The sequence below is a fragment of the Biomphalaria glabrata genome, chromosome 9 (genome assembly GCF_947242115.1).
Source record: "Biomphalaria glabrata chromosome 9, xgBioGlab47.1, whole genome shotgun sequence".
NCBI lineage: Eukaryota > Metazoa > Mollusca > Gastropoda > Planorbidae > Biomphalaria > Biomphalaria glabrata.
The window spans coordinates 17,482,952-17,509,742 of NC_074719.1; the positions used below are offsets into that span (position 1 = coordinate 17,482,952).

The 26,791-nt window shown below is 32.6% G+C and overlaps 2 protein-coding genes across 3 annotated transcripts; both read left to right on the forward strand.

Moving 5' to 3' along the window:
* Positions 1-9,128: 9,128 nt before the first annotated feature.
* LOC106074513 (uncharacterized) lies at positions 9,129-14,962 on the forward strand. Of its 2 annotated transcripts, none has more exons than XM_056042240.1 (4): positions 9,129-9,184; positions 11,052-11,168; positions 13,110-13,166; positions 14,478-14,962. In XM_056042240.1, the coding sequence occupies exons 2-4, from the start codon at positions 11,058-11,060 to the stop codon at positions 14,625-14,627; spliced, it is 318 nt and encodes a 105-aa protein (XP_055898215.1). In that variant the 5' UTR covers positions 9,129-9,184; positions 11,052-11,057; the 3' UTR covers positions 14,628-14,962. The 2 variants fall into 2 exon arrangements, 1 of the variants encoding a protein (XP_055898215.1); XR_008779930.1 differs by having other exon boundaries at positions 9,173-9,312.
* Positions 14,963-21,185: 6,223 nt separating this feature from the next.
* LOC106074514 (uncharacterized) lies at positions 21,186-24,682 on the forward strand. The gene is made up of 3 exons (XM_056042295.1): positions 21,186-21,885; positions 23,100-23,201; positions 24,187-24,682. Exons 1-3 carry the CDS (start codon positions 21,601-21,603, stop codon positions 24,253-24,255), a joined length of 456 nt encoding a protein of 151 aa, XP_055898270.1. The 5' UTR covers positions 21,186-21,600; the 3' UTR covers positions 24,256-24,682.
* The last annotated feature ends 2,109 nt before the right edge of the window (positions 24,683-26,791 follow it).

The window sequence follows — 26,791 nt, forward strand, 5'->3', positions numbered from 1 at the left end:
GCATTCGCAGATTAGGTAGAACCTGGATACGGATCTCGAAAACGGCTCTAACAATTTTCAAAGAAATTTGATAGTTGATGTATATCGTTGGGAAAAGAACTATTAGCTCCTTGGTCACTCTGGTAGAATTCAAGTACGAGCGTTATAATTTTTCAAATTAAAAAAAAATAATTAAATTTTGCAAGAGAACATGAAAATATTTCTCTTGAACGGACATCTTGATATGGCTCATTCAATAAATAAATAAATGTGGTGTTTTGCCTCGTCGTCTAAGTCTAGATCTTTAGGCTATTATTGGAATATTATAAAGTCTAGTAGATCTATACTTTCGCTAAAACATGATTCTTCCTTGGGGGTGGGGGCTGGGTAAATAATGTTCCTTTTTTTTAAAAAAAAAATCAAACATTCATCAGTGATTAAGATAAAAATAATTGCTCTATAAGTTCTATAAAGGAGGTATTGCCTTATGAACAACGTATTTTTACAGAGCTTATATCAACTCATTCTGTCTGCCTTGTCTTGTCAAAAGCTTGTAAACGTTATTTCTCCCACACCCAATCTCGGATCAAGCTGAAATTTCGCACAATTATTTCTTTTACTTGACAACACAAGAATCAATTTAAAAAATAACCAATTAGTTAATCGATTATTGGTAGTTAATTATTTTGTTTGATATCTTAAACAATGTAAAGAATGTGTACTTGACTGAAATGGTGGTATAAGTTGAATTAGTCCCTTTTCTACATCGTCGTCTGAATCTTAGTCAGCATAACATGAAAAATAGGACGAAGCTTTAGAAACAATAGATAACTCTACCATCTTCCATGTTCATAGGCTCTCCACTAGCCTAAGCCTGAGGAGGCTTGAGCCATGAGTTTGAATTCAGGTCGTTTCCATTTTATTTTAAATTTTATTTATTTTATTTATGAATGTTTTTATTGTTTGTCTAGATCTTTGACAAATTTAATTACTTGACTAATTCAAACTACTTTATACAATGTAAGCATTGCTGTTGTTTTTTTAAGTTTTTTTATGTTTATCTTGTTTAATGTTTAACAGATTTTGAGGGTCCTTATTCATACAAGTGGTCATTAGTTCAGTAGGTCTTCTATTTTGTTTTATTAGAGCACAGGGTTTGAGCCCGGGGCCACCGAGACGTTAGTCTAGATCACAAACTACAAGACCAGTAGGCCTTCTGTTTTGTCTTTATAGAGCACATACCACAGGCAAGAATATTCACGTTTTTGTTTTGTTTGTTTGTTTGTTTGTTTTTCATTTCAAAAAAAGTTTAATTAATATTTCCGAAGTTTGGATGTAGACAAGTCGATAAAGGGAGATAAGCTCGTTTATTTAATAGCAGAACATTTTCCATCTTATTAACACACTGGGAAAGTATTGTCACGAGACAGTATGTCTCAACGGTCGCCAATATCGACTGTACCTTCTTGAAATATGGTGGCGGTAGTTTTTGTTTTGTTTTTTAAAGTTTTTTTTTTATTAATTTATTTTTTAATCGGAGTTTTTATTTCAAACTAAACTCCGCCCTCCCCCCCCCCCCGAATTTTTACAAAGCGTTTGTAAAGTTAATATTAAGTTAATATAAACTTTGAAGGAAACTATAATAGTCGTAGGGCTATACCAACACTAAACATTGGGCAGGGGGCTGAACCAGAAGTATCATATGTCTCCTTCATTTAATCGAGGGAGGGCCTGCCTTAATGTGCTGATTAACCATATTAGCACGCTTAATGAGCGTTGCAGATGAATGAACAAAAAAAAATCACGTAGTCGCGAAAGAGGGAGATAGGTGAGGAGTAAACAAGCAAAGATAAAATGATCATTGGTAAAACAAAATCAGGATCAAATTACTGGTGGAAGGGAGTGGGCTAATGATTTGTTTAATGATTATTTTAAAAAAATGTTTTTAGGCTAATGTCTAGACTACTCAGCAATAATAGAATCCATGTGTTTATTACATATATATTAGGCCATAATAAGTAGAAGTCATTTGACGCCCAAAGATTATATATACCATGGACATTATGTTATTAACAGAAAGTCACGAACCGTATTACGTAGACGAGTAAAGTGTTTCATTAACAGGCCAACTACAGTTCATCACTCTGTTCTAGATCCAGAGTCTGCATCTCATCTAGCTCTTATTTACCTTAGGAAATGTTGAACGGGCTCACAAAAGCTGGAATGATCATTTGCTGAAACATATGTAGATTCTACATCACTGAAATAAATTTGATTACAAATCTTGGAAAGACAAAATTAATATAATAAAACAAGGTTACAAAGACAGTTTGTGTGGTAACACAATCTCAAAATCGGCCCCCGAAAGAATATCAGAATGAAATTCTAGCAAATGCAAATGACAGAGAAGATTGGAAAAAGAAGGTTGGGTGATCTTGAGTGGTGCCCCAACGGTCCAGCAGACCAAGGGATAAGATAAAGTGAAGGTGAAGTTAGATGTGTGTGAACCTGGCCTAACTGATGTCATATAATAATTATCTAATTGATCTAATTGTTCTGTAAAGGGTCAATCTCTTATTTAAATCCTCAAGACAAAAAATTTCCCTAAAAAAAAAATTCTCCCCTTCCTTTAGTTCAGTATTCCTAGTATGGCATGTGTCAGGTGGGTTTACAGGTCTAGACTGTGCCGGGTTTCCAACCTCAATGATGATAATTAACTTCCTGTCGGGGTTGTACTTAAGTCGTGGCTCGTCTGCCTGGACGCCCCTAACAGTCTAGCAATCAAGTTATGAAATAATTACGAAAAGAACGAATAACATAAATAGTAACGTATACTAGTCAATAACGAGATGGCATATAACAAATCAAAGGTTTAATGGAGGAATGATATGATGTGGCATAAATGATGAACAAATATTAATAGTATTTACAAGGGTAATACAAGTTATACATATTATTCAAATGAAGTATATCACACCTTAAACTCGGTGCCACAATTTGATCAGGGCTCACGAAGCCCACAACCCAATGCCATGGATGTAAGGACCATACCAAAACAAATCAGGCTTGACAGAGTCCCAACAGTCCCAAGCCCGCGTCCCTAAACAAAGCCCGCGTCCCTAAACAAGAAAAATACGCATTCCTTGAGACCGCCATTCACAAGATTATGTTACTATTTTAAAACTACAACGCGAAGAATAAAGCAAAATAAAATAGCTTACCCATTACTGGGGAAGAAAACAACAAAGGAAGGTTCCAGCAAAAGATCCGCCATCAGCATAAACACAACAGAAGCAATGAAGTAATGACTTTAACATAGCGCGTCCTTAGGAACTAGCACACAAACCATTATGGTGCATAAAAGAATACATCACACTAGGGAAGAAGGAGTATTTGTACAAATTTGTCCTAGCATATGGGACGAGGAATGTGCCTTTATCTTTGTGTCTTCCAGAGTATTTTATTAAATTTTGTTTTTGTATTTGAAGATAATGGTTCAGTGTTTTATGTATAATTGCTACTTCACTTTTGAGTCTTCTGTCCTGAAGGCTTTCTAAATTTAGTGATTTTACTAAAGATGTTACTCTAGTCAAATGTGAATATTCGTTTGTTATGAACCTCACTGTTCTATTTTGTGTCTGTTCCAGTTTCTTAATGTTTTCTTGAGTTGAAGGGTCCCAAACGAAGGATGCATATTCTATTATTGGCCTAACCAAGGTTAAATAACATTTTAGTTTTATGTTCTTATTGGATTTATAGAAATTTCTTTTAATAAATCCTAATGCTTTGTTTGATTTTTTTATAGTTTCATCAATATGTGGATTCCATGACAGTTTTTCATTTATTATAACACCTAGGTATTTTGCGTTTTTAGTCTGTGTTACTGGTTTGCCATGAATAAGATAAGTGGAATTCATTTGTTTTAGTATTTTTTGTTACTCTTAACAACTGACATTTTTTCTGGGTGGAAAGACATGCTCCAATTTGATTCCCATTTCTGTAATTCATCTAATATCTGTGTCTTGTGTTGTTTTTATTGTTCTATATATTATGCAATCGTCTGCAAATAATCTGACTTTTGTTCCTGAAGTAATGCAATTTGGTAAATCATTTATGTCAATTAAAAATAGTAGTGGACCCAAGACTGTTCTTGAGGTACACCTGAGTTTATTGTTATCGGTGTTGATTTAGAGCCATTTATTATTACAGTTTGTTCTCTCCCTATCAGAAAATCTTTAATCCACTGATGCTGAGGACCATTAATGCCGAAATATTTTAATTTTTTAAGCAAACTATGGTGGTGAAAATTGTCAAAAGCCTTAGAAAAATCTAGTAAGATAGCATCTATTTGTTCACTTTTATCTAAACCTTTTGAAAAATCATCAATTAGTCCTATTAGTTGTGTTTCACATGATCTATATTTCCTAAAGCCATGTTGGTATGGTGTGAGGACATTATGTTTGTCTAAGTGGTTTATGATGTTGCTACATATTATGTGTTCTAGGATTTTACATGTGATGCTGGTAAGTGATACTGGTCTGTAGTTTCCTGGGTCAGATTTTTCTCCTTTTTTGAATAGGGGGATGACATTAGCTTCTTTCCAGTCCTTCGGTACTCTGCCCTGGTTAAGCGACGCCTGAAAGAGTATTTTGAACACTGGGGCTAGCTCATTGCTTAGTTCTTTGAGTAATCTAGCTGGAATACCATCAGGTCCAGACGCTTTATTTGGTTTGGTGTTGGCTAATAGTTTTTGAATTCCATTTTCGTGTACTACTATATCTTCTACGTTGTCTACTTGGTTCAAATTCAGTAATATGTCTTTGTCTCCTGGGGCTGAGAATGCTGATGCAAAGTATTTGTTTAGGATGTTTGCTTTAGTTTCATTATCATTATGTATTATGTTATGTTCATCTTTTAATGGCGCTATGCCTGTTGTTTCCATTTTCTTAGACTTAATGTATGACCATAAGTTTTTGTTGTTATATTTAGATATTAGATATTACATTGTTCATGTATTCACTCTGCATCTGTCTGCTTACTTTTTGTGTTAAGTGTTTAATTTTTATGTACTTTTGGTAAACTCTTTCTGCCTTAGTTTCTTTAAATTTTCTATATAGGTTATTGCTAAAAGAACTCCTCCGTGATTATCAGCCCTATCTTTTCTAAAAATTTCATAATTACTATTGAAAATTTCTGCATTATAAATTTCAGGATGTAGCCAAGTTTCTGTTCCTGCAATTATGTCTGGTTTCTCACATTCTAATAAAATTTCTAAGTCTGCTGTTTTGTTCCTAATGCTTTGAAAATGTATTACTAAGGTTTTAAGGTATTTTGGTATTACTTCTTTTGTAGGTTTGTTTAGTGAGGCTGTTGTATTAATTTTAGTAGATTTAGGTTTAACAAGAGTGGATCTGGCTAGTGGTTGGTGAGTTTGGTTTGGGATGGTGTTTAGGATGTTGTATGGGTTAGAAGTGTCCGCATCAAAGGAATCAAACAGTCCTGATGTAAACTGAGGTAACCCACGCGGTACACAGTGCCATGACGCGTCTTTGTTGCCTAAGGCATAATACACAGGTGTATTCATATGGAGACATGATGCATGGTACCATTCATCGCAGGTGTCACATTGAATGGCTTTCTGTTTCATGGTGCATACTTTTTTGCAAATGTTGCATCTATCTTTAGATCTAGTGTGTTAAATATATAGTGAATGGTTATTTCTTTACAGAAAAAGCCTTTAGTGTTCGTTACTGTTAATAGTGAATAGTTATAAAAATGGTGTAAATTTTAATTTAAAAAATCCTTGCATAGTTGATTTTAAAAATTAAATTTTTCACTTTTAGAAAAGAAAAAAAGTAGCCGTTGCATCAGAACTTTGAATGGTCTAAAATATCATGATGTCTGATTTTCAATATATTTTTTAGTTTACGAGATCTAAGCGGGACGGACGGACAGACAGGCAGACCATACAAAACTAATAGCGTCTATTTCTCTTTTGGGGGCCGCTAAAAAGAATTTTAGAATGCAGACATGAACTTTGACCTCTTATCGATTCAGAATAATTGAGTTCTACTTTGAGACAAGTCTTGTTGATTTTTTTTTCTGCACTCTCGTCTGCTCGAAAACTTTGCTTGCGCGCGTGGAATGGGGGTGAATGGAATGCAAATATTAACTGATTTCAGTTTCACCTTAAATAAAATAGTCATGTAACTTTTAAAAAAAGGTCAGAACAATAGAAGACGTTTTTTAAAAATGTTTTTCACTTTACAAGGACTATACTATGCTACCTGACACATTACTTGTAAATTAAAAAAGAAAAAGGTTTATGGCTCATTTTGATGCAATGGCTAAAGCGCGTAAATGTCAGTGTCAAGAAAAGTTCGAATTATGGTCGATTCTATTCTTGTTCAGCAGGTCTTTGCAACCTCTTGAAATCAAAAACAAAAATTCTTTTTTTATAGATCGTACTAATAATCAAACTTACAAATTACAATCATACTAGGAATAAATGATGTATTGTTATTTTATCTTTGGATAGATAGATAAATAGATAGATAGATAGATAGATAGATAGATAGATAGATAGATAGATAGATAGATAAATAGATAGATAGATAGATAGATAGATAGATAGATAGATAGATAGATAGATAGATAGATAGATAGATAGATAGATAGATAGATAGATATATGCATGACAGCAAACAAAATATAAAAAGTCTTTTCTACTGGAAAGAACTCCACATTTAAAGCTATATACCTCATTTATATGGAATTTATTTAATGACAATTAATTGATTAATTGGTTTAATTTTTTAATTGAATCGTGTTTTGTTAGGTACAATAAATAATTGTGTCAAGTTTCAACATGATCCAAGAATTGGCGTGGGAGAAATAACTTTCAAAATTTCTACCAGACAGACAGAAAGACAGACACAGACAGAGTTGATATAAGTTTTGTAATAAAAATAAGTCATGATAGCTGCTGATCTGCTTGTTTAAGAAAAAAACATAACATTAATCCATTTTTACACAAGTCAACATTTATAGTAAATATTTAGACCTATTTCTTGTTGACATGAAGTTTTTGATAGTCACAAATTGAACAGTAACTAAACTTTATGAACATACATTCAACAATTAGTCACAAAGGAAGAATGTCTTGTCCTAAATGTAGGCTAAATGGAAGGTTTTTAGGCTCAAAGCGGGAACAGAAAAAATTTTTTTTTAATTTATAAGATGATAAAGTTGATTGGCATCTAAAGGTATCGGGTAGCTAAGTTTTGAGTTCAGTTATTGGGCATCTAAATTTTGATTCAAGGTTTTCCCTTCTCCTGGGTGGAACGCCAAACGAGATAAATGAGCCCCTCCTGTGGGAAGCTTTTTGATTTGGCGATACTCGCCTTTTCCCCTCACCTGTTAGTGAAAACAGTTCCGCCGGACCTAACATCTGAGCCACACGTGAAGGCCAGGAATTGGACTGGTTGTCAGAGACTATTTGAGACTTATCCAATAAGAAGCATTTTATAGTCAGTGGAATGTTTAAATCCATACAAAAACATCCTTACAGAACTCGCAAAACTCTATAAAACGTTTAAATCGTGTTTCAGAATGATGTATGTTACTGTAAAAAAAAAATATGTTTGTAAATGTAACCAAAAAAAAATATGTTTGTAAATGTAACCAAAAAAAATATGTTTGTGAATGTAAAAAAAAAGATGTAGATCAAGTTACTGTAAAAAAATGATGTACGTAAATGTTTAAAAAAAAAAGCTTGCATGTTACATTTCAAAAGAAAAGACTTCCATGGATTAGAAAACCACCTATGGACTTATTTTGAGCGCGACAAAGCATGGTGAAAAAAAAAATTGAATTTTCATTAGCGTTACCTTAAACTTAAATTGAATGATTTTTTAAATGCTCTAACTCTGAAATACAATATTAGTTCCATGATTAGACTATCCAATAAAAATGGCTTCAGGTGAAGAGTTATTACTAAATCTTCCAACTTCCAAAAGGAAAAAGAAAGTTTACTTCCTGCTTGGGTGATTAAAGTTATTGATTTTATTTAAAAGTTATATTGCTATTGCACATTTTAAATCTGGTACTATTTTAATTGTCTGATGAAGCAGATCTGGGACTCCAAGACAATGTCCTTTATACTTAGTGGACATTTTCACACATTTAAGATTTACATGTGGTCTTATTTAATTTATGGATCATAGGCTATGGATTACTATTTGGGATGCTCATCACATGGATTATTATTATTTATTGAATTACTATCATTCATGGACTTAGGAACTAAATTGTTTACGATTGTACTGTGGATTATTTAACCAGTGGATTACTCTTGAACTTATAAACCATAATTTTGACATATTTTATACGGAGCATCACCGGAACATTGATATTTATACACAAAGGGAAATAACTTATTTTAATTACCCTTTAATAGTAATTAGCATTGATTAGTTCTCTTTGAAATACACAACAATTTTTTTTATCTTGTTTACATTTGTATTTGTATATAAATTTGACCTTTAGGACCTTAAGTTATTTGTCTATTGAGTCTGAGGCATTTATGTATGTGTATATTATTTGTTTGTCAATAATTTCTTGATTTGTTTTGTATGGGTGTGTAACTATCAAAGTCTATAAATTTGCAAAGTTCTCAATATCAACATCAACTTTAAGGCGATCCTGACCTTTTCAAACCACACATATGGAAATAAAAAGTATACTTTAGGACACGTTATAAATGACGTTCCATCCACATGGCGAAACTTTAAAGCAACTCTCTAGTGCCATTTTTATTGGTATTTTTATTGGTATAACAAAAACATCTCTCACACTTAAGCATTCAATTAATGGGATTAGTGTCAACTTTTGAGGATTATTCAAGATTATTTTAATGTACTGAACACAATAAATGGGTTTTTAAAAAAAAGCATAATTAATGAAGTGCAACGCGTACCCCTTCCAAACTCTTCCCGTACCCCTGGGTGTACGCGAACCTCACTTTGGGAAACACTGCACTTTTCGTTTTTGATAGGTTCGTTCTTTACTCTCTTGGTAAAGAGTCGCTTTTTTTTTGGGGGGGGGGTCAGATTAGTAATAAATATTTCCGAAGTTATTTTTAGATTTGGGAATTTCTTTTTTTTTTTAAACAGATTTTCCGATATGTTGAAGTTCTACAAAGAAGGTAGACTATTATAGATCTATATGTAGCTCAAAATTCATTTCAATTGTTAATAGATGTTGATATTACATTAAAATTTAGTGTAGACGTCCTTATGTAGATCTAGATTTAAAACGAAAGGATTCAATTAGGTTAAGTACTTAAGTAGCTAGAATAATCAATAAATGTTTAAAAATGTTTTACATGTTTCGGATAATATGTTCCTTCAGAGTTGAAGATAGTTTACTTCCTAGTCCAAACCTCCCGCAGGACGACGGGGGATGGGAGCGGGCAGGATTTGAACCCTCGACCATCGATAAATCCGAACGACAGTCCAGCGCGCAAACCTCACGACCAGGCAGCCATCCAATATAAATATAGACCTAGACAGTGCTTTAAAAAAAAATAGGTACCGGTACTCATTATCATTATTATATTATCAGTAGTGATAATCATCCATTTGTTAAAAATGTGAATATCATCCATTTGTTAAAATGTGATAATCATCCATTTGTTAAAAATGTGATAATCATCCATTTGTTAAAAATGTGATAATCATCCATTTGTTAAAAATGTGACAATCATCTATTTGTTAAAAATGTAATAATCATCTATTTGTTAAAAATGATTTTAGTTTTAGTTGTAATTTGGTGGTAAAACTTCCCATCGAAGGCCCCTAGTTTTTCAGGTCAATTATTTGGCAGCTGTCTAAGCCTATAGTGCGATTATTTGCTATGCTGCTATACATTTCACATTGCCATACGTTGGTAGTAAAGTAGAACAGAGGAGTAGCAAAGTAGAACAGAAGAGTAGTAAATTAGAACAGAAGAGTAGTAAAGTAGAACAGAAGAGTAGTAAATTAGAACAGAAGAGTAGCAAAGTAGAACAGAAGAGTAGTAAATTAGAACAGAAGAGTAGTAAATTAGAACAGAAGAGTAGCAAAGTAGAACAGAAGAGTAGTAAATTAGAACAGAAGAGTAGTAAAGTAGAACAGAAGAGTAGTAAATTAGAACAGTAGAGTAGTAAAGAAGAACAGTAGAGTAGTAAAGAAGTGAGGAGGCGCCAAGCGTCACCGCAAAGTATTGCGTGATAACATCCAGGGTATCACTAAGTCTTGCTCGCAGAGGTGGTGTCAAACGTATCTCTGGTCTGATCTACGAAGAAACCAGAGGTGTCCTAAAGGTTTTCTTGAAAATGTCACCAGGGTATCACTAAGTCTTGCTCGCAGAGGTGGTGTCAAACGTATCTCTGGTCTGATCTATGAAGAAACCAGAGGTGTCCTAAAGGTTTTCTTGAAAATGTCACCAGGGATGCCATCACTTAAACTGATCATGCCAAGAGGAAGACTGTCACTGCTATGGATGTGGTCTACGCATTGAAACACCAAGGTCGTACCCTGTAGGGTTTGGTGGTTAAACCATCTCAACACTGCATCTCACACCTCTCAAGAAAGTAGAACAGAAGAGTAGTAAAGTAGAAGAGAAGAGTAGTAAAGTAGAAGAGAAGAGTAGTAAAGTAGAAGAGAAGAGTAGTAAAGTAGAAGAGAAGAGTAGTAAAGTAGAAGAGAAGAGTAGTAAAGTAGAAGAGAAGAGTAGTAAAGTAGAAGAGAAGAGTAGTAAAGTAGAAGAGAAGAGTAGTAAAGTAGAAGAGAAGAGTAGTAAAGTAGAAGAGAAGAGTAGTAAAGTAGAAGAGAAGAGTAGAAAAGTAGAACAGAGGAGTAGTAGAGTTGTTAATAATCGAATGGTTTATGGTTACATTATTGTTGTTCTTCGTCTGTTTTTATATAAAATCTTATGCATATATCATGTTTTTATTTAATTATTTTTTTCAGTCACGTTTTTTGACTTTATCAACAAAAAGTTTAACTAACACAATTTTTTTTAAATTATAGGGTGCAATGGAGGCTTTAGACGATGACAAATATATTGATCACAACCCAGAAGCCGAGCCATATGCTAAATTTAAGTTTACTGTTGAGCGATCACTTGGACTAGTTACTTTCCACAATGTATGACATGATTTATGCTAATTAGGAAGACTATATTTACACTCTCATATTTAATGTCATATGCACCTTTGTTTATATATGAGTACATGGACTCGGAACCTGTCACCTATGAGTCCACCCAGCTCTAATGGGTACCTGATATTAATTGGGGAAAAGTAAAGACGGTTGGTCTTTGTGCTGGCCACATGAAACCCTCGTAAACTGTAGGTCACAGAAACAGATGACCTTTACATCATCATCATCGAGGTCTGAAATGGGAACTTTTTACTTTTATACTAACAATTCCAAATAATGACAAAAATTTCTTTACTCCATTTTAAAATTATGTGGTCAGCATAATTTTGAAAACATTTTAAACAATTTCTTGTATTCTGACCCCCTCTATGGAATTCAGACTATATCTGAGTTTTCTCCGAAATGCCCAACTCTGCTCTTATTGCTCAACTAAACTGCAGATGATTATCTCCTTCAATTTTTTTTTAAATTTATTTCGGACATTTTTTGTAGAGAAGATTTAAAATATTCTAATAACTTTTTTTTTAATTCAAAATTTACGATTTATTACATTTTGTTTTTCTTTAAATGAAAATTTTTGTGATATAAATATTTTTAAATTATAGCTTCTAAAACGATTTCACCTATTTAAACTTTTCGCTCAATTAAGGACATACAATTGAAATACCATTCGTGGTGTATTCTCTTACAGAAAGCAATGCTTACTGCTTGACAACTGCACTAAATGCCAAGTCATTTTTGGTTAAGAATTAAATTATTGCAATCGAAAGGCACTCATTTTTTTTTATTGAGCTCAAAAGCTTTGTAAAGAAAAGGGTTGGGGTCACTCCAGATACTCTTTAAAGACCACATTATGGTTTATATTTCGGGTCTAGAAAAAAAAATCATCTATAGTAGACAGTAGTATAATTCGACCATGCACACACATTATTGGCAGAGAGTACGGCTATTGTCGAAGAAAAAAACAGAAGATGAATTAAGAACTTAAATCAACCTCCACCCTATTGGTAAATTATGTTTCTACTTCTAAAAATTAGAACTATTCTCTACTCTTTTAACTCAAAGATCAATCCTTTATATTTACTCGAGCTAGTTTCGTGCATTTTTTTTAATGAGATGTTTTGGTAATTGAACACCATAGGTCACAATAATTAGATTTAATTAAGTCCAGACATATTTTTTCAGGTGTCTGCAGTCTTAGTGTTAGAATGTTCACAAGAACATGATTTATTTTTAGAAATTTACTCGAAACCTGACTCTTATTATTTGTAAATATAATTCTCTACGTCGCCCAACCACGCGGGACACCACGCACGCACAATGACTCTCTAACCCTCGATGAAAAAGTCATGAAAAGAACACTCTTTTATTTCTGCAAGTCGGACTAGAGTTACGCCACGTAACTTTCGCGGCGACAGAGAGCGCGGCCCAGAAACAAAAAAAGGGGGGGGGGTGGAGAACAAGTAATATTCTCTCTATATATAATTCTTTACGTTGCCCAACCATATTTTAGCCTTTGCCATGACAATTAATAAAACACATGGCCAAACGTTCAAAAAGATATGCCTGTACCTTTCAAAACCTGTTTAAAGTCACGGACAATTGTATGTTGCTCTCTCCAGAGTTCCTTCTTTTCATTCACTCACAGTCGTTTGCCCAAACCCACCCAATTTGGACAACTGTTTCAGGAAGTGTTCACCCGTCACTTAATAGCGGGTCGGCTAGTCTAAAATAAATTCATAAACTTTTACAATAAAATAATGAACTGTACTGGCAAGCATCGAGCATTCCTTCTGAAAGAAGCTTTCGATTACTTACAAGCTGTAAGAAATGCTCAAATCTACCAACGTTAGACAAAACATTCATTACTTCATTAATTATTCAATGTTCAATATTATGATTTAAATATATATTATTTTATTGTAGGCTGAGTGTGGACTTCAAACAGCTATTTTTGGTTTGAAACAAGATTTAAAAAGTCTTGTAAGTTCTTCATATTATTTAGACTTTTATTTAGAAACCAGAGGCGTCGCTACGGTGCAATAAGCTAAAGGTTTCAAATATACCATATCCGCAAAAATATTTAAAACCTTCCTAATATAATCTGTCTTTTTATCTTTTTGATGACGAGTTAATAACACACAACCGTTGATTGGTACACCAATCTAAAATAGGATCGGATTCAATTATTGAAAATGTGTATTTAAAATTGTATCCCTTAGGTGGCACTCGGTGTGGTCAGCCCCTCTTGCACCCCCATACCTAGCGACGTCATTGAACGTTTCATAGAATTTCTAACTTCTCATTAGTAGAAAGGGTTTTCAGATGACATTTTTGAAAGGCTAACATCATTTTGATATTCACGAAGCTACACATATTTGGACCTATCTTTTGGCTATGTTGCTAATCAAAGTACCTTTACATTAATTATAATATCGTTCGTTTGAAAGTAAAACAGCTGGACTTACATATTTTCAAATTTATTCAAAAGGGTATTTAACTGTTTCTTGATTAATTAATTTAATTTTTGTTTCCCCCCCCCCTTGACTCTCCTTGCGTAATATATAATGGTAAGCATATACTAGAAGATTATTACAAACATGGAACGAAGCAGAAAGATATCTCGTCTAGATATCTAGGCCAGGGGTTTGAAACACAATTCATATACTGGTTGATACTGCATAAAACGATGATGGAAGAAAGCATCGCAAACATGTCGCTATCCAAACACTATTCCTCAAGGGGTCGTTTTTAAGGCCGACATCTACACGGATAATGTAGTACAGAGGACGAATATGGGGGAGTTATGACCTTCGACCTCGCTTCTAAACCAAGCGATAATCATCATCATCTTTCCTTTGCCTTCCGCATGGAACATAGGGCCTCAGTAAAAACACGCTACTCTCCAGGGTCTCTTGCTTGTTTTTTAATGGCTTTTCAGCTCCTTCCTGTCTTCTAGGCTTCATCTAATACACTGCGTCGCCACGTTCTTTTTGGTCTTCCTCTACGTCTTGTGCCCGGGGGTTCCACTCTTAAGACCTGTATAGCTTTGTAGTTGTTATCTTTTCTAAGGGTGTGACCAATCCATCGCCACTTCCTCTCTAAGATCTGCACTCTATATTTTTGTCCACTCATTTCCCATAGTTGGGTATTTTCTATTTTGTAGTACCAGTGATAGTAGGTAGGTACAAATGTATAGCTGTTTGTTTCAGGGTTTTTTTTTCCAGCTGTCTACAAATATATATTATATAATGTTTTTATTTAGTGAAATAATTCCTTCCTTTTTTTTTTTAGTTTAATATTCCAGCAGAGAGACAAGTGTGGACATTAAGGAATCGTGTTTTAGACGACACTAAATGTTTGGAAAATTATGGCATTACCGGCATTGAAAATGAATCAACTCGAGGTGACGGAATTCAAATTGTCGTTAAGTCTACTATATAATATCTTGAAAGATATAAGTCTACCCTGTTTTGTTGATATGTAAATATTATGTATGCTAATTTTTTATTGATATTTTGGATGTAGAAACATTAAGGAGTTAAAATGGTTATTGCCGCTGGGAAGTATACTCCGAAACAAAAGTAGGCCTAAACAATTACATTGAATAGCAGTCTGTTGCTATAAGGTGGAATTAGTGAGTTATGTAATGTTAATCACATTTGAATCAATGTTGATAGCTCATTAAAGGACGGATAGAAAATACATTTTGTTTTCATTTCATATATGTTAGATAGCCATTACTACTTTTGATATTTACAATAAATATTGAAACAACACTCAAACTACTTACACATTTAATTTGTAACGAAGTATTGTCTTTGTGTATCTGTGGTGCTTATAAAATTATATATTACTATGCATGACATTAAAATGTATATTGTCCAATATATAGTACCGATGTACGTTTTTTTTTTTTTTTTTTTACGTTTTATTTAGTTGAAGTTTGATGTTTTTTTTAAATAATTTATATTTGCATATTTGAAAGCCTTTGCTTAATTAAGAACAAAATGTCATTTTATATATTATTTCATTATTATTCTTTCCACCGACATGTTTGTATAATATTTTATTCATGATATTTCATTACCGTGATGTATATCATATCTCATATTTTCCTTCACTTCGCTCTGCCAGTGTTCTCTCCCTTAACCACTGTAAACCCAGATTCAACTTAAAGACAGGAAAATATATCAATATACCGGTATTATATTTGCTTCACATTCCAAAAATTATCTATTAAGGCCTACATTTATTGATATATCGTCATGAATAAATGTATATTTATAACAGTATTTCTTTTAAGGATTCTGTCTTTTCAACAATATTTGTAACATAGTCTAAGAGAGTCTCGTATTAGATTTACTTTTATATCCTTTTTTGTGGTAAATAGGTCTATCGATATATATGTTAGCACATATTTTTGAAGATTATGTCTGATATAACGAATTACTTGAACATTAAAAGCATCCATTGTCTTCGAGACAGAATGAGCCATATAAAGCTAAGAATGGCTAAAAATGCTGAAAACTGATATGAAAGTGAGAAATAGAATGTTTAAAAAAAATAAAATAAAATGCTATATATAACTTGGTTAGGCCAATATTACAATGTGCATCCTCTTTTTGGAACAGTACGTGACGTTTTTGCGAAGCCATTTTGGCCCCGCCGTTTTGGCTCGAGCCGTTTTGGCGCGAGCCGTTTTGGCGCTGGGGACGTTTTGGCGAGAGATCTAATTTGACGATAATTTAATAAGCACGTAACGTTTATAACGTATTTAAAGAGTATTTATTTCACTCTACCATAATATTGTATGTATAGTATGAATTCTAACACCGTCCAGTGAATTGTTTTTTTGTTTTTTTTTAATAAATATAAAGGTTTTGCTTATTTCATGAATATATGCCTATAATAAGTCAGATTCCTGAATGGTAATGACATGCTATCCCCTTCACTTTACTTATACGTGAGTTCTGCTAATCGCAATGGATGACATTTTTCGATTTCTTTCCAAAAGACAATTTTTTTATTTGACATTAGTGTAATACTTTCATATAACAATAAAACATGTTAACATCTAAAGCTTTATTACGCCGAATAACGACAATAACTCAACACATTGTAGAGATTAAGACATGGAATGTGGTTAGTACAAACTCTAACGTGAATCCACCAATGTAAACAAACACTAGGGGCAACAATAGATAGAAACAAATTCACGACACTAAGATACTTTGAAAAGATATATTTTGAGAAATTGGGTAGGGGTGATTTGGGTGACACATCTCGCATTGACGCAGGTATAGTTAAACAAATGAAGCACTCGTCGTTGGCGTCATGCGTCTGGCGATCATCTCCTTAGGACTGGTCATTACCTGTGACACCTATCCCGACCCCTCTCTTCTGCGCACAAGAAAATGATGTGAAACACAAACACACATTTACATGTAGTAAATGATAGGTCAAATTGATTAATGGACTTGTTATAGCTCACATAAAAAATAAGGTTTTAGGAGCAGATATAAAAATAATTACTCAAATATCATATATAATGTACGAAAGCTACTAATGTTTTTCGTTTAAAAATGTGTTTAAAAATGTATAACAAACAGATTTTTTTACTATAAATATATTCTACCCCCAATCCCCCGCTCCCACGAAAAAAAGTCTTAATAACTTAATAATTTTGACTATTTCATACTGTGAAGTATGGATGGCAGAGATTTGTTAGAGATTTAACAATTATTAAATAACAAACTTAAATACCAAAAATAGCGGACACAAATATTTCTTCTTCTGTACGTGAAAAATATGTCTTACAAAACCTCATGCAAAACATAGATATGCATAATTCTTTTTAAAGAAATAATACAATAAACGTACATTATGTATTTCGCGCCAAAACGTCCCTTGAGCCAAAACGGCGGCGGCAAAACGACCTTCGCGCCAAAAAGGCGGCGCCAAAACGGCGGTGCCAAAACGTCCTTCTTCGGTTTGAAATCCCTCAACTCAAGAAAATATAAAGAAACAAAAGCCAAATAGAGCAGAGAGAATCTGATTAAGCTTATATGAATATTTACATTTGATTAAAGTAACACCTTTAGTAAAAATCAATAAATTTAGAAACCCTTCAGAATAGAAGAAGAAAAAAGTAAAGTAGCAAAAAAACAACAACACTGAACAATAATTTACAAACAGAAAAAAAGAAACCCAATAAAATACTCAGACACAAAGTAGGCCTAGAGGTACATTTCTTGTTCAATATGCTAGGAAGAATTCGTACAAGTGCTCCTTTTTCCCTAGTGCCACAAGAGAATGGAATGAGTTGCCTGAAATGTTTTAAAACGGAAAAAAACATTAAACTTTTTCATTCCAAAATTCAGTCGACTTTGGAGAGAATCATAATTTAGACTGTGTCGGATAGTTGGCCTAATGATAAAAAGGTCAGAAAATGACAATTGAGCCTACGTATTAATATTTTTAGGATACTATTTAAATGTAGAACGTTGCAATCCTAAATTTTGTCCACAAGGAATAAAAGTTCAATAAAAAAAAAACATGTAGGCTATAGGCCTAGTCCTGGACAAAAGTTATCGTAACGTCCGTTTAGCTTAAATATAACTTGCAATAAAAATATAAAGGTTACTGTATTAATGGAATGTACATTTAGCTGTCTTACAGGCTCTTTATCGGCTAGAATACTGTTTTTCTAGCAAACTAAAAAGCGCCTCCTGAAATATCAAGTTGTGAAATCAACCGAATGAGTAAATGCAACTTTAATTATGTGTTTATCTACTGTAAAATGATCGCAAATCTTGCAATAACGTTTGACACTATGATAAAATGTATTTCATAGGTTGATGAAAACAAGTTAGATGCCGTACACAAATTCTGCTACTTAAGTTAAATGATCTAAGTTGACCTGTCCAGAAAGTCACCCTCTAAGGACAATAGCGATAGGCACAAGAAAAATTGGTCAGTCTTCACCTTTGATGTGTATTAATGTTCCACCCTTTACTGCTCTACCAACATATTAGCCTAATAAGTCTTTCCAAACCTCTGAGGATCTTGGAGGATAATTACAATGAAATATTTCTGGATTTTCATGATTTCCAAAATCCATTTAACTGAACAAACTTTTTCAGTGATTAACAGGCCTTGTTGACGTTATATATCGTTTATTTACATCTACTCGATTCAGTAGGCCTATCTTATTTATGCAGCAAAATATTCAGAAGTTGGATTCGTGAAAAAAAATCAAATATCCCATTAATAATGTAAGTACTAGGTCCACGTGTTTCTAACAAAAAAAAAATGTTAATGTTTCTATTCGTTGATGTGTTGGATTTCTCCGTCATAAAAATTAATTTAAATTGTATGTGTCATAAAGAAAAAAAAAGATGTTTTATTTCTTGTCCTGGGCATAGCCAGCGCACTTCACTGGGAAGTATTCATATTCTGACTTTATTTCTGTTAGAAGGTCTATGACAGTTCAGCGTGATTCAACGTTCTTTGGGATTTGATGACGTTTACAGCGTTCAACTTAACCATCATCACATGATCCAGATTGAAAACCTTGCCACAGATATTTTGTTTGTGAATTATACAATATAGAGGCATGAGGCTTGTTTTGTTTTGATGTTGTTTTCTTTTGTTTGTTTGTTTTTTGGCATCCACTAGCGCATCCACTGTCGGAAAATGGCTTAGTTTCACTGCTTAACCGCAATAAGAACAAAGCTTGTCCTTATAGGTCTACCGCAAATTCATTTCGTGTCTCTAGCAATTCTTGCTTCGCTGTTCAAACCAAGAATACCACCAGAAATCATGCTTCTGCCGCACACACAAAATGTCAAGGGCATGGCTAACTCAAGACAGCAGCCAAATTTTTCAAGAATCAAAAATAACTTTCAACTCATGTCGCTGACTAGATAGATGTTATTTTCTTTCAAGAAAACAAAGTATATGAATATTAATAGAATACCATATAATGAAATTCAGGCCTGACTGCCGCCTGACAGCACAACATAGCGGGTCGGGATGGCTGCCTGGTCGTGCGGTTTGCGCGCTGGACTGTCGTTCGGATTTATCGACGGTCGAGGGTTCAAACCCGGCTGCCCGCTCCCATCCCTTGTCGTCCTGCGGGAGGTTTGGACTAGGAAGTAATTAAACTATCTTCAACTCTGAAGGAACATCCGAAACATGTAAAACATTTTACAAACAAACAATGTTGACATCACTGAGATTTCATGACAGTAACTGAACTAGAGAACCTATGTAGGCCTATGCGTAGGCATTGGTCTTGATTGCTGCGGTACACTGAATAAAGATCAAAATGTAATACCGTCACTGAATCATCAAACATATACTATTACGGTATTTATAGTAAGAGCATAGACATGAGTAAGAGCATATGTCTATGAGTAAGAGTAAATACTTGTGGATAGACAAAATAGCTGTCAACTTATTTTTGACCCTCATAATAACATATCCCCAAGAACTTTAGAATTTTTAATACTAGGCTAGATCTATATACTCAGAATACTAGATTAGATCTAGATCTAGATCTAGAATTTAGACTAGATCTAGACTATATTAGAGTATAAAAAATGATTTAGCGTTTCTAGTCACGTAAACTAATTTACTAATACCACATGATATTATTTTATTATATTTATGAAATTATATGATAATCATAATGAATTGATAATGAATAATGATAATGACATAATGCTAATAATAATATAATTAATAATTTAACACTCATTACTGACATTACACTATCACTGTCTATGTCTCACTATGATTACACTGTGACTTTCATGACTGTCGTCTGTGAGTGTGATGAGTCATTGTGACTGTAAAATGTTTTACTTTTACATCATTATCATCATATCATATATAGAATCTAGATCAAGATCTATATTAATGTTTCAGATGTTCATTCAGTTTCAGAGTTGAAGCAGGACGATGGGTGTTGGCACTGTTGGGAGCGGGCAGGGTTTGAATCTTAGGGCAAGTTAGGGACTAACTATCTACTATCGATAAATCCAAGCGACAGTCCAGCACGCAAACCGCACAACCAGGCTGCCATCCTGTATTATTATGACTATGATTATTGACTATGACTGACTGAGTATACACTGTATAAAGGCGAATAAAGCCAGTAGTAGTTTAAAGATTTAAATTAAAGGCTTAGAAATGTCAATGAGACTAGATTCTACTAGTAATCTAGACGCTTAAGTAAAAAAAAATATATATATAATATATAATATAATTTTGGTCATTTCTGCATTTTTAGGCTTTAGGAATTTAGGTGTTGTATTTACGTCCCTGGCCAGATCTATAACTTTATAACTAGGTAAAATGATAAAATCTATAATTAAATAGATCTAGATCTATATAATTAATATACAATAAAATTAATAATAAACTATATTATTAGTCTATCTATACTATTATGATTTTATGTATATATATATTTTATATATATAGGAGAAGGAAAAAATCTGAATCCAAACCTCTGCTGCCTTGCAGCTATACCCAAATGCGTGAAAGGCTTCGGTAGACAACCCTGAGGAAAAATCAGGAGCTGGTGACTCTTAAGCAGACTGTGACACACCGTGCTACAGCCTGGCATAGCCTGCGGCGCTATTGATCCCAAACTGTATCGGATATTCCGTTCCTTTAATTTTATTTGATGGTTCTATATTACTATAGATGGCTGCCTGGTTGTGTGCTATGCGCGCTACATTGTCATTAGTACTTGTTGATGATCCCGAGTTCATACCCTGCCATTGCCATCCCCCGTCATCATGTGGGAGGTTTGGACTAGGAAGTGTAATTTATCTTCAACTGTGAAAGAACATCTGAAACATGTAAAACAAACATATATCAGTCTATATCAAGAGAACTTTAAACTCCATGGTTTACTAACTCTTTTATACTTTTGGATCTAGATAATTTGATATACAGAGGTTAAAATTACAACTTTATATTTTCATTGTGTATGAGCTTGATTGTAAAAACAATGGAAATTGTATTGCATTTATTTATATTATATGTCATAAAAGTTAAAATCTGGTACTAGAGAATTGCCTGTACTCACTTTAAGAAAACTTTTTTTTTTTTAGTTTTTTAAACTTTTTATACATTCCTTCAAAATTTAATACACCTGTAGGCAGCCTAGATCAAACATATCAAGCAGGATACTAGGGGAGGATGATGATTATAATTTGAATATCGGACTATCATGATGACAAGAAAAGTATAAGGAGTTTAATTTTTAAAAAAAAAACGTATACATGTCTAAATACTGATAGTTCATTTTTATTTTTTCTAAGCATGGGATATAATTCAAGACATGAGTCAGTGTCAGATAAATTATAAAAGTAAACTTGAGTAAAAAAAAAAATAAATAATGCAAAAACTTGGTAATCGTCCCTCTTGTGTTTTCAAGAAATCACTACTTTTATTCACTTCCAAAACACCAATTAATAAAATGGACAAAGTTGATGACAAATCAAACACTTGTGTGGCATCAGAAAAAGATGAGAATTTGATAGTTAACAAAGAACAAAGTAATTCTTTTGATGACAAGAATTGGTTGTGTTCTGATCTAAATGTTTTCCTAGAAAGTGTAGATTTAAAAAGACTTGATGATAAAGAAATATGTATACACAAAAAACATCAAGAAGCCTTAAAGGTATTGTATTTTTTTTTAATGTTTTTTTTTTTACTGATTTTTAACATTGTTTTCCACCACTGACAGCAAAGATAAAATATATAATAATACCGGTAATAATAATCTTTATTGTCCGTAAGGAAATTTGTCTTACAATTTGTGCATCACACCAAACAAAACATTGTAACTAAAAAAAAACAAAATGTACATTCACACCTGACTCACTCATAAAATAACATGTGAAAAATATATATCAGATTGTTTCTATTTAATGATTTGATTGCCAAGGGAACAAAAAAGTGTTTGTGTCTGTATGTCTTTGCTATCCATGTTTTGTATCTCGTTTGTGATGGTAAATTCACAAAATCCTGACCCAAAGGGTGATTTTTTATTTCTAGAATCTTTTTAGCATATAAATGATATACTCATTTAAATTAAGTTTGAGATATTGAATCTTCAGTTTATTGTGTATTTGAGAATATGTGGCTTTATTATAATCATTCTAGCATCTGTGTTCCTTCCAAAAAAAGGAAAAATATTATATAAGATAATGAATAGATGACTAAAATTGTATGTATACATTTATATTTTTAGAACATAAACAAAATTTTTTACTTAAATTAGATTACTTCAGTTACTATTCTCTCAGTCCCAACACGGTAATATAACAAAAATATGCTAGCATATTAGAGTGTCAGTAGTTATAAAATCTAGTAGATACTGGAGGTAATTTATTTTTGGCCTAAATGTAGCTAAATCCTTATAGTCATTAGCTAATCGTCCATCTGATATCAGCATTTGACAAACATACAAAATGAAGTAGTGTTTCTATCCTTTTGTGATTCAATTTTCCACTATCATTTTATATCAAGTGTCATTATTAAAAGACATTTTCACAAAGGGTTTAAAGTAGATCAGTGGTTCATGATCCTTCAAGATTCCAAGACATTTTATGCTGGTGAAAGTCTGTTTTTATCTTAGTGATATATCTTAACTGAAAGTAGTCTGTTAGGACTACCATTTCAAAAAAGAATGTATATATATATTTTCTGTAACACTACATTTTTAAGGAAGCAGTTAATTCACATCTTTTGTTTTAGACTAAAGAAAAAGCATATCAGTCGACATAAATTAAATCTGATAACATCAGTAGATCCTGATCTTATAAAAATATATATATTTATATATATGTATATACACACTTGTATAGTTTTCTTTTATTTTGCCTGGCACAGAATATGAAAGAAACATACAAAGATCCAGAGACTGGTTATAAAGTTTTCACAAGACTTGCACATTTGAAAAGAGGGAACTGCTGTGGCAATGCATGCAGACATGTAGGTTGAGTTTACACTATTTGAATGACTACTTTAAAATACTGATACCGGTACCGACACTAAAAAAAATATTCTGTATGTCCATATCCTGACATATAAGCTATGGTTTAAACACTTTTACCAGTCTGCAATTTAGTTTTATAGCTTTAAAAAAAAAAAAAAATTGATATAATAGCACCACTAAGATAAAAGGGTTATTAATTGAAGAAGATAAAGAAAATGTGTTGAAACAGATAAATTCAAACGAGGACTTGGACCATGGACATCCGAACTGACCCCACCAGTCTACCTTCATGGTTACCAAAAAAGAATTTTTAAATTAGTATTGTTCTCCAGACCTGCACCGTTACTCTAGGTCATGTGATTATGCGCTCTTCTCAGCATGTATTTAGCAGACATAAATTCATAAGTCATCACGCATGCACATTTACTTAGGGATTAAATATTATAGATTTTCATTTTTAAATACATTTTTTTTTCTTTGGTTCAAGTGAAAGTCCTTGACCATTTTTTCATTCAAGTTAAAAGTTCCATACTTTTTTCTTCTCTTCTTTGTATTCTTCCTCGCAAGTAAGCCCAATCATGTGGTATTAGTGTATTTAAAAAATAGCACAATAAACATATCAATCTTGTCTAATACATGATCATCATTGACAATGTACTACATATAAGTAATGTCTAACAGCATTCTGTAGCATCTTTTTCCCACATCTGCTATTAATGTTCTGGAATCAAAGGTCTTTGCTTTTGAACCAAAACTAGGAAACATTTCAGGACAACATATTTTATTAAGGGCCTTATTATCGTTCCACATATCCCTGACATCTTTCTTTGTATTTAGGGCTCTTGATTCCCGGCTAGATTTTCAAGTTTGTTTCCAAGCATTGATGTTTTTGCAAATAATCTTCTTTTATTTCTGCCCAGCATGTCCTCATCTATTAGCAAGTTTGTAGCATTTTAAACCCGAAATGTAATATCATTACAGTGTCCATTTGGCCAAGTAGCTGCACCAGAAAACAGAAAGAAGAAATTCAACACAGCATTCTATTACTAAACATTTATCTCTATTAACTAATATATTTTATCATTATTTCAATAGAATATTTAAAAGCATTTTTCTTCATTCCAAATAATTATTAATAAAGTTCCCTTTCAGACCATGTGGTCTATAGGGCAGATGATGCTATTAAACACAAGAAAAAGTACAATTAAACAAGAGGTACTCTAAATGTAGATCAATTTTTGTATGTTCAGTTTTTTCCGGCAGCCGTAAGTGAGTTAGATTTACAATAAAGCAAAAGTGGGTGTAAAACATAAAAAAAAAAAAACAGCCGGAAAGTAAAAAGTGTGTCTAATTTTTTAAAATGTTAAAAAAAGTTTATCATTTTCATTTTAATTGCTTAAACTTACAGTAAGGATATTTACAGAATAGAATAAAATATCTTGAAGTCATTAGGAAAATGCTTTTACCTTATTTGTGATTTTTTTTCTTGGTTGAATTGTGGAGTTTGAAATAGTTATGCCATTAATGCATTGTGATTTATACAAGAAATATCCGTTACTATTTAACCAAAAACATTTTTTTTTGTTCATTTCAATTTATTTTATAGTCATTGTATTTGTATACCGGTACATGTTTTATTTATAATGAGTGCAATTTTTAAAAAAAAGACAATATATTTATTTAATTTACAAGATACTTATATCTATGCTGCTTGACATAGTTGTTGTTATTTGAATAATTTTCAACTACATTTAATATTAATTATTTACAACATTTGAAAACCATATTGGAAAAGGTGCTGATGATTGGGTTGTTAAATCTAACATTGTGTTTCAGTAACAATGTATAAAATAGTCACTTTTGTCACTGATCTATATTTCTGTACACTAATGAGCAGAAAAGTTTGGCACCCTACATATGGTAGTAATAATAATCAGTTTTCTAAACCTAATACTGATAAACAATTGTATTTACATAACTTTAAGATCCTAACATTACTTAACAAAGAATAAAACCAATAAGTAAGTTGCTAGAAACAGAATTAAAACTTACAACTTCAATAACATCAGAACAGAATATACTTCTAGTAGTTACTACTGCTCCAATTGTCAAATAGTTTGTATTTCATATTACAAAGTTAAGGTTAAGTGGTATTCTTGTAACAGTACATAGCACTTATTGAATAGAAATTTGTGGCTTTGTATCTGTCAGTATCTGTTACTATTACAGTACCTTTGATTAAACCAGAAATTGTCTTATTAAAAAAAAAATGAAATAAATTCACAGCATAACTCTTGTTTCTCTGTTGTATTTTATTGCTTATTATTCATCAATGTCAAACTTAATGTGTGTTAAAGTTTAATGCAATAGTTATAATTCAATTATTTATTATTTCTCAGTCTAAGAATACAATATAATCACATAAAATACCTATGTAGTAAAGTACTCTTAGAAATACAAGTTTCCTTGTGCTCAGTGACTTAAAGTTATGATATAATTAACACAGTATTAAATGTTTTTTGGAATCAAATTCTCAACCCAGTTTAAACTGAGCCAAACCTAATAATATGGTTTCTTATTCCTGATAAAGAAAATTTTAGAAAGGCAATATTATATGAAGAGTCCTGGCTCAGGTCAAGTGTGCTATATTTTAACATGAGATACTTAACTTGTAAAATTTAAAAAAAAATCAGTAGTTGATTCCAACTAGCTACTAATATGAAAAAAAATGATCAACTACACTTCAAAGTATATTTCTACCAAACATCAGGCCCTTTAATTAGAAACTTATGAAGATATTTTAATTTAAAATTTTTAAGTTGGTATCCCATATTACCCACCCTAAGTGCAATAGGCTGAGGTGTCTGTCTAAAATTTGAACATTCTTATAATTTATTGTTGAAGTAGAATACTTAAAGTTGAATTGTAGCAAAAAAAAAAAAAAATGGTTTCAGTCTAATTGTACTCAAATGTATAGACCTAATCCTGACGGTCTCTTTAAACATTTATTGATTTAGTTATGTGCATCAACTTCAACTTTTTCTTAGAGATTTGCCTCTTTAAGCCTGTCGTCACAGCAAAAGAGCTTACAGCTCAGCTGCTAAAATCTGGCTAGAAGATAAAAAGACTCATTAAATGATAGAACTAATCCATATTTCATTAATACATTATATTTTTTTTCTTGTGAGATTCATGGGAAAATATTTTTCTCTTTAATGATAGTTTTAAAATTAAGAAAGAAATACTCTCAAGTTTATCTTGATATAGATGTTCCACTAGTACATGTATTTCGTTAGCTAGTAGGCCTAAAGTGAAGCTAATTTTGCTGTTTAATTACACTAATGTGCCTACTACGATGTAGGTTGTTAGTGCATTTTAATGACAAGTTATTTGTGTAGAACCAGCTTTTTAATGTTAATATTTATTTACGGTAACCACAGGTTGTAGAGCCTGTCACTTGCGATACTATCTTTAAGAATATGCGCGGGACAAGCCGTTGTGGCGGAAACGGGGGGGGGGGGGGGAGTCAGCACTATAGTTAAGATAATGACGCGATGGGGGAGGGAACTTGTGGCTCACAACATAG

Coding starts and splice junctions, on each gene's coding strand:
- LOC106074513 (XM_056042240.1), top strand. CDS start 11,058: ATGGAGGCTTTAGACGATGACAAATATATTGATCACAACCCAGAAGCC. Junction 11,169..13,109: donor GACTAGTTACTTTCCACAAT/GTATGACATGAT, acceptor ATTTTATTGTAG/GCTGAGTGTGGACTTCAAAC. Junction 13,167..14,477: donor AACAAGATTTAAAAAGTCTT/GTAAGTTCTTCA, acceptor TTTTTTTTTTAG/TTTAATATTCCAGCAGAGAG.
- LOC106074514 (XM_056042295.1), top strand. CDS start 21,601: ATGCAAAAACTTGGTAATCGTCCCTCTTGTGTTTTCAAGAAATCACTA. Junction 21,886..23,099: donor AACATCAAGAAGCCTTAAAG/GTATTGTATTTT, acceptor TGCCTGGCACAG/AATATGAAAGAAACATACAA. Junction 23,202..24,186: donor GTGGCAATGCATGCAGACAT/GTAGGTTGAGTT, acceptor ATATCATTACAG/TGTCCATTTGGCCAAGTAGC.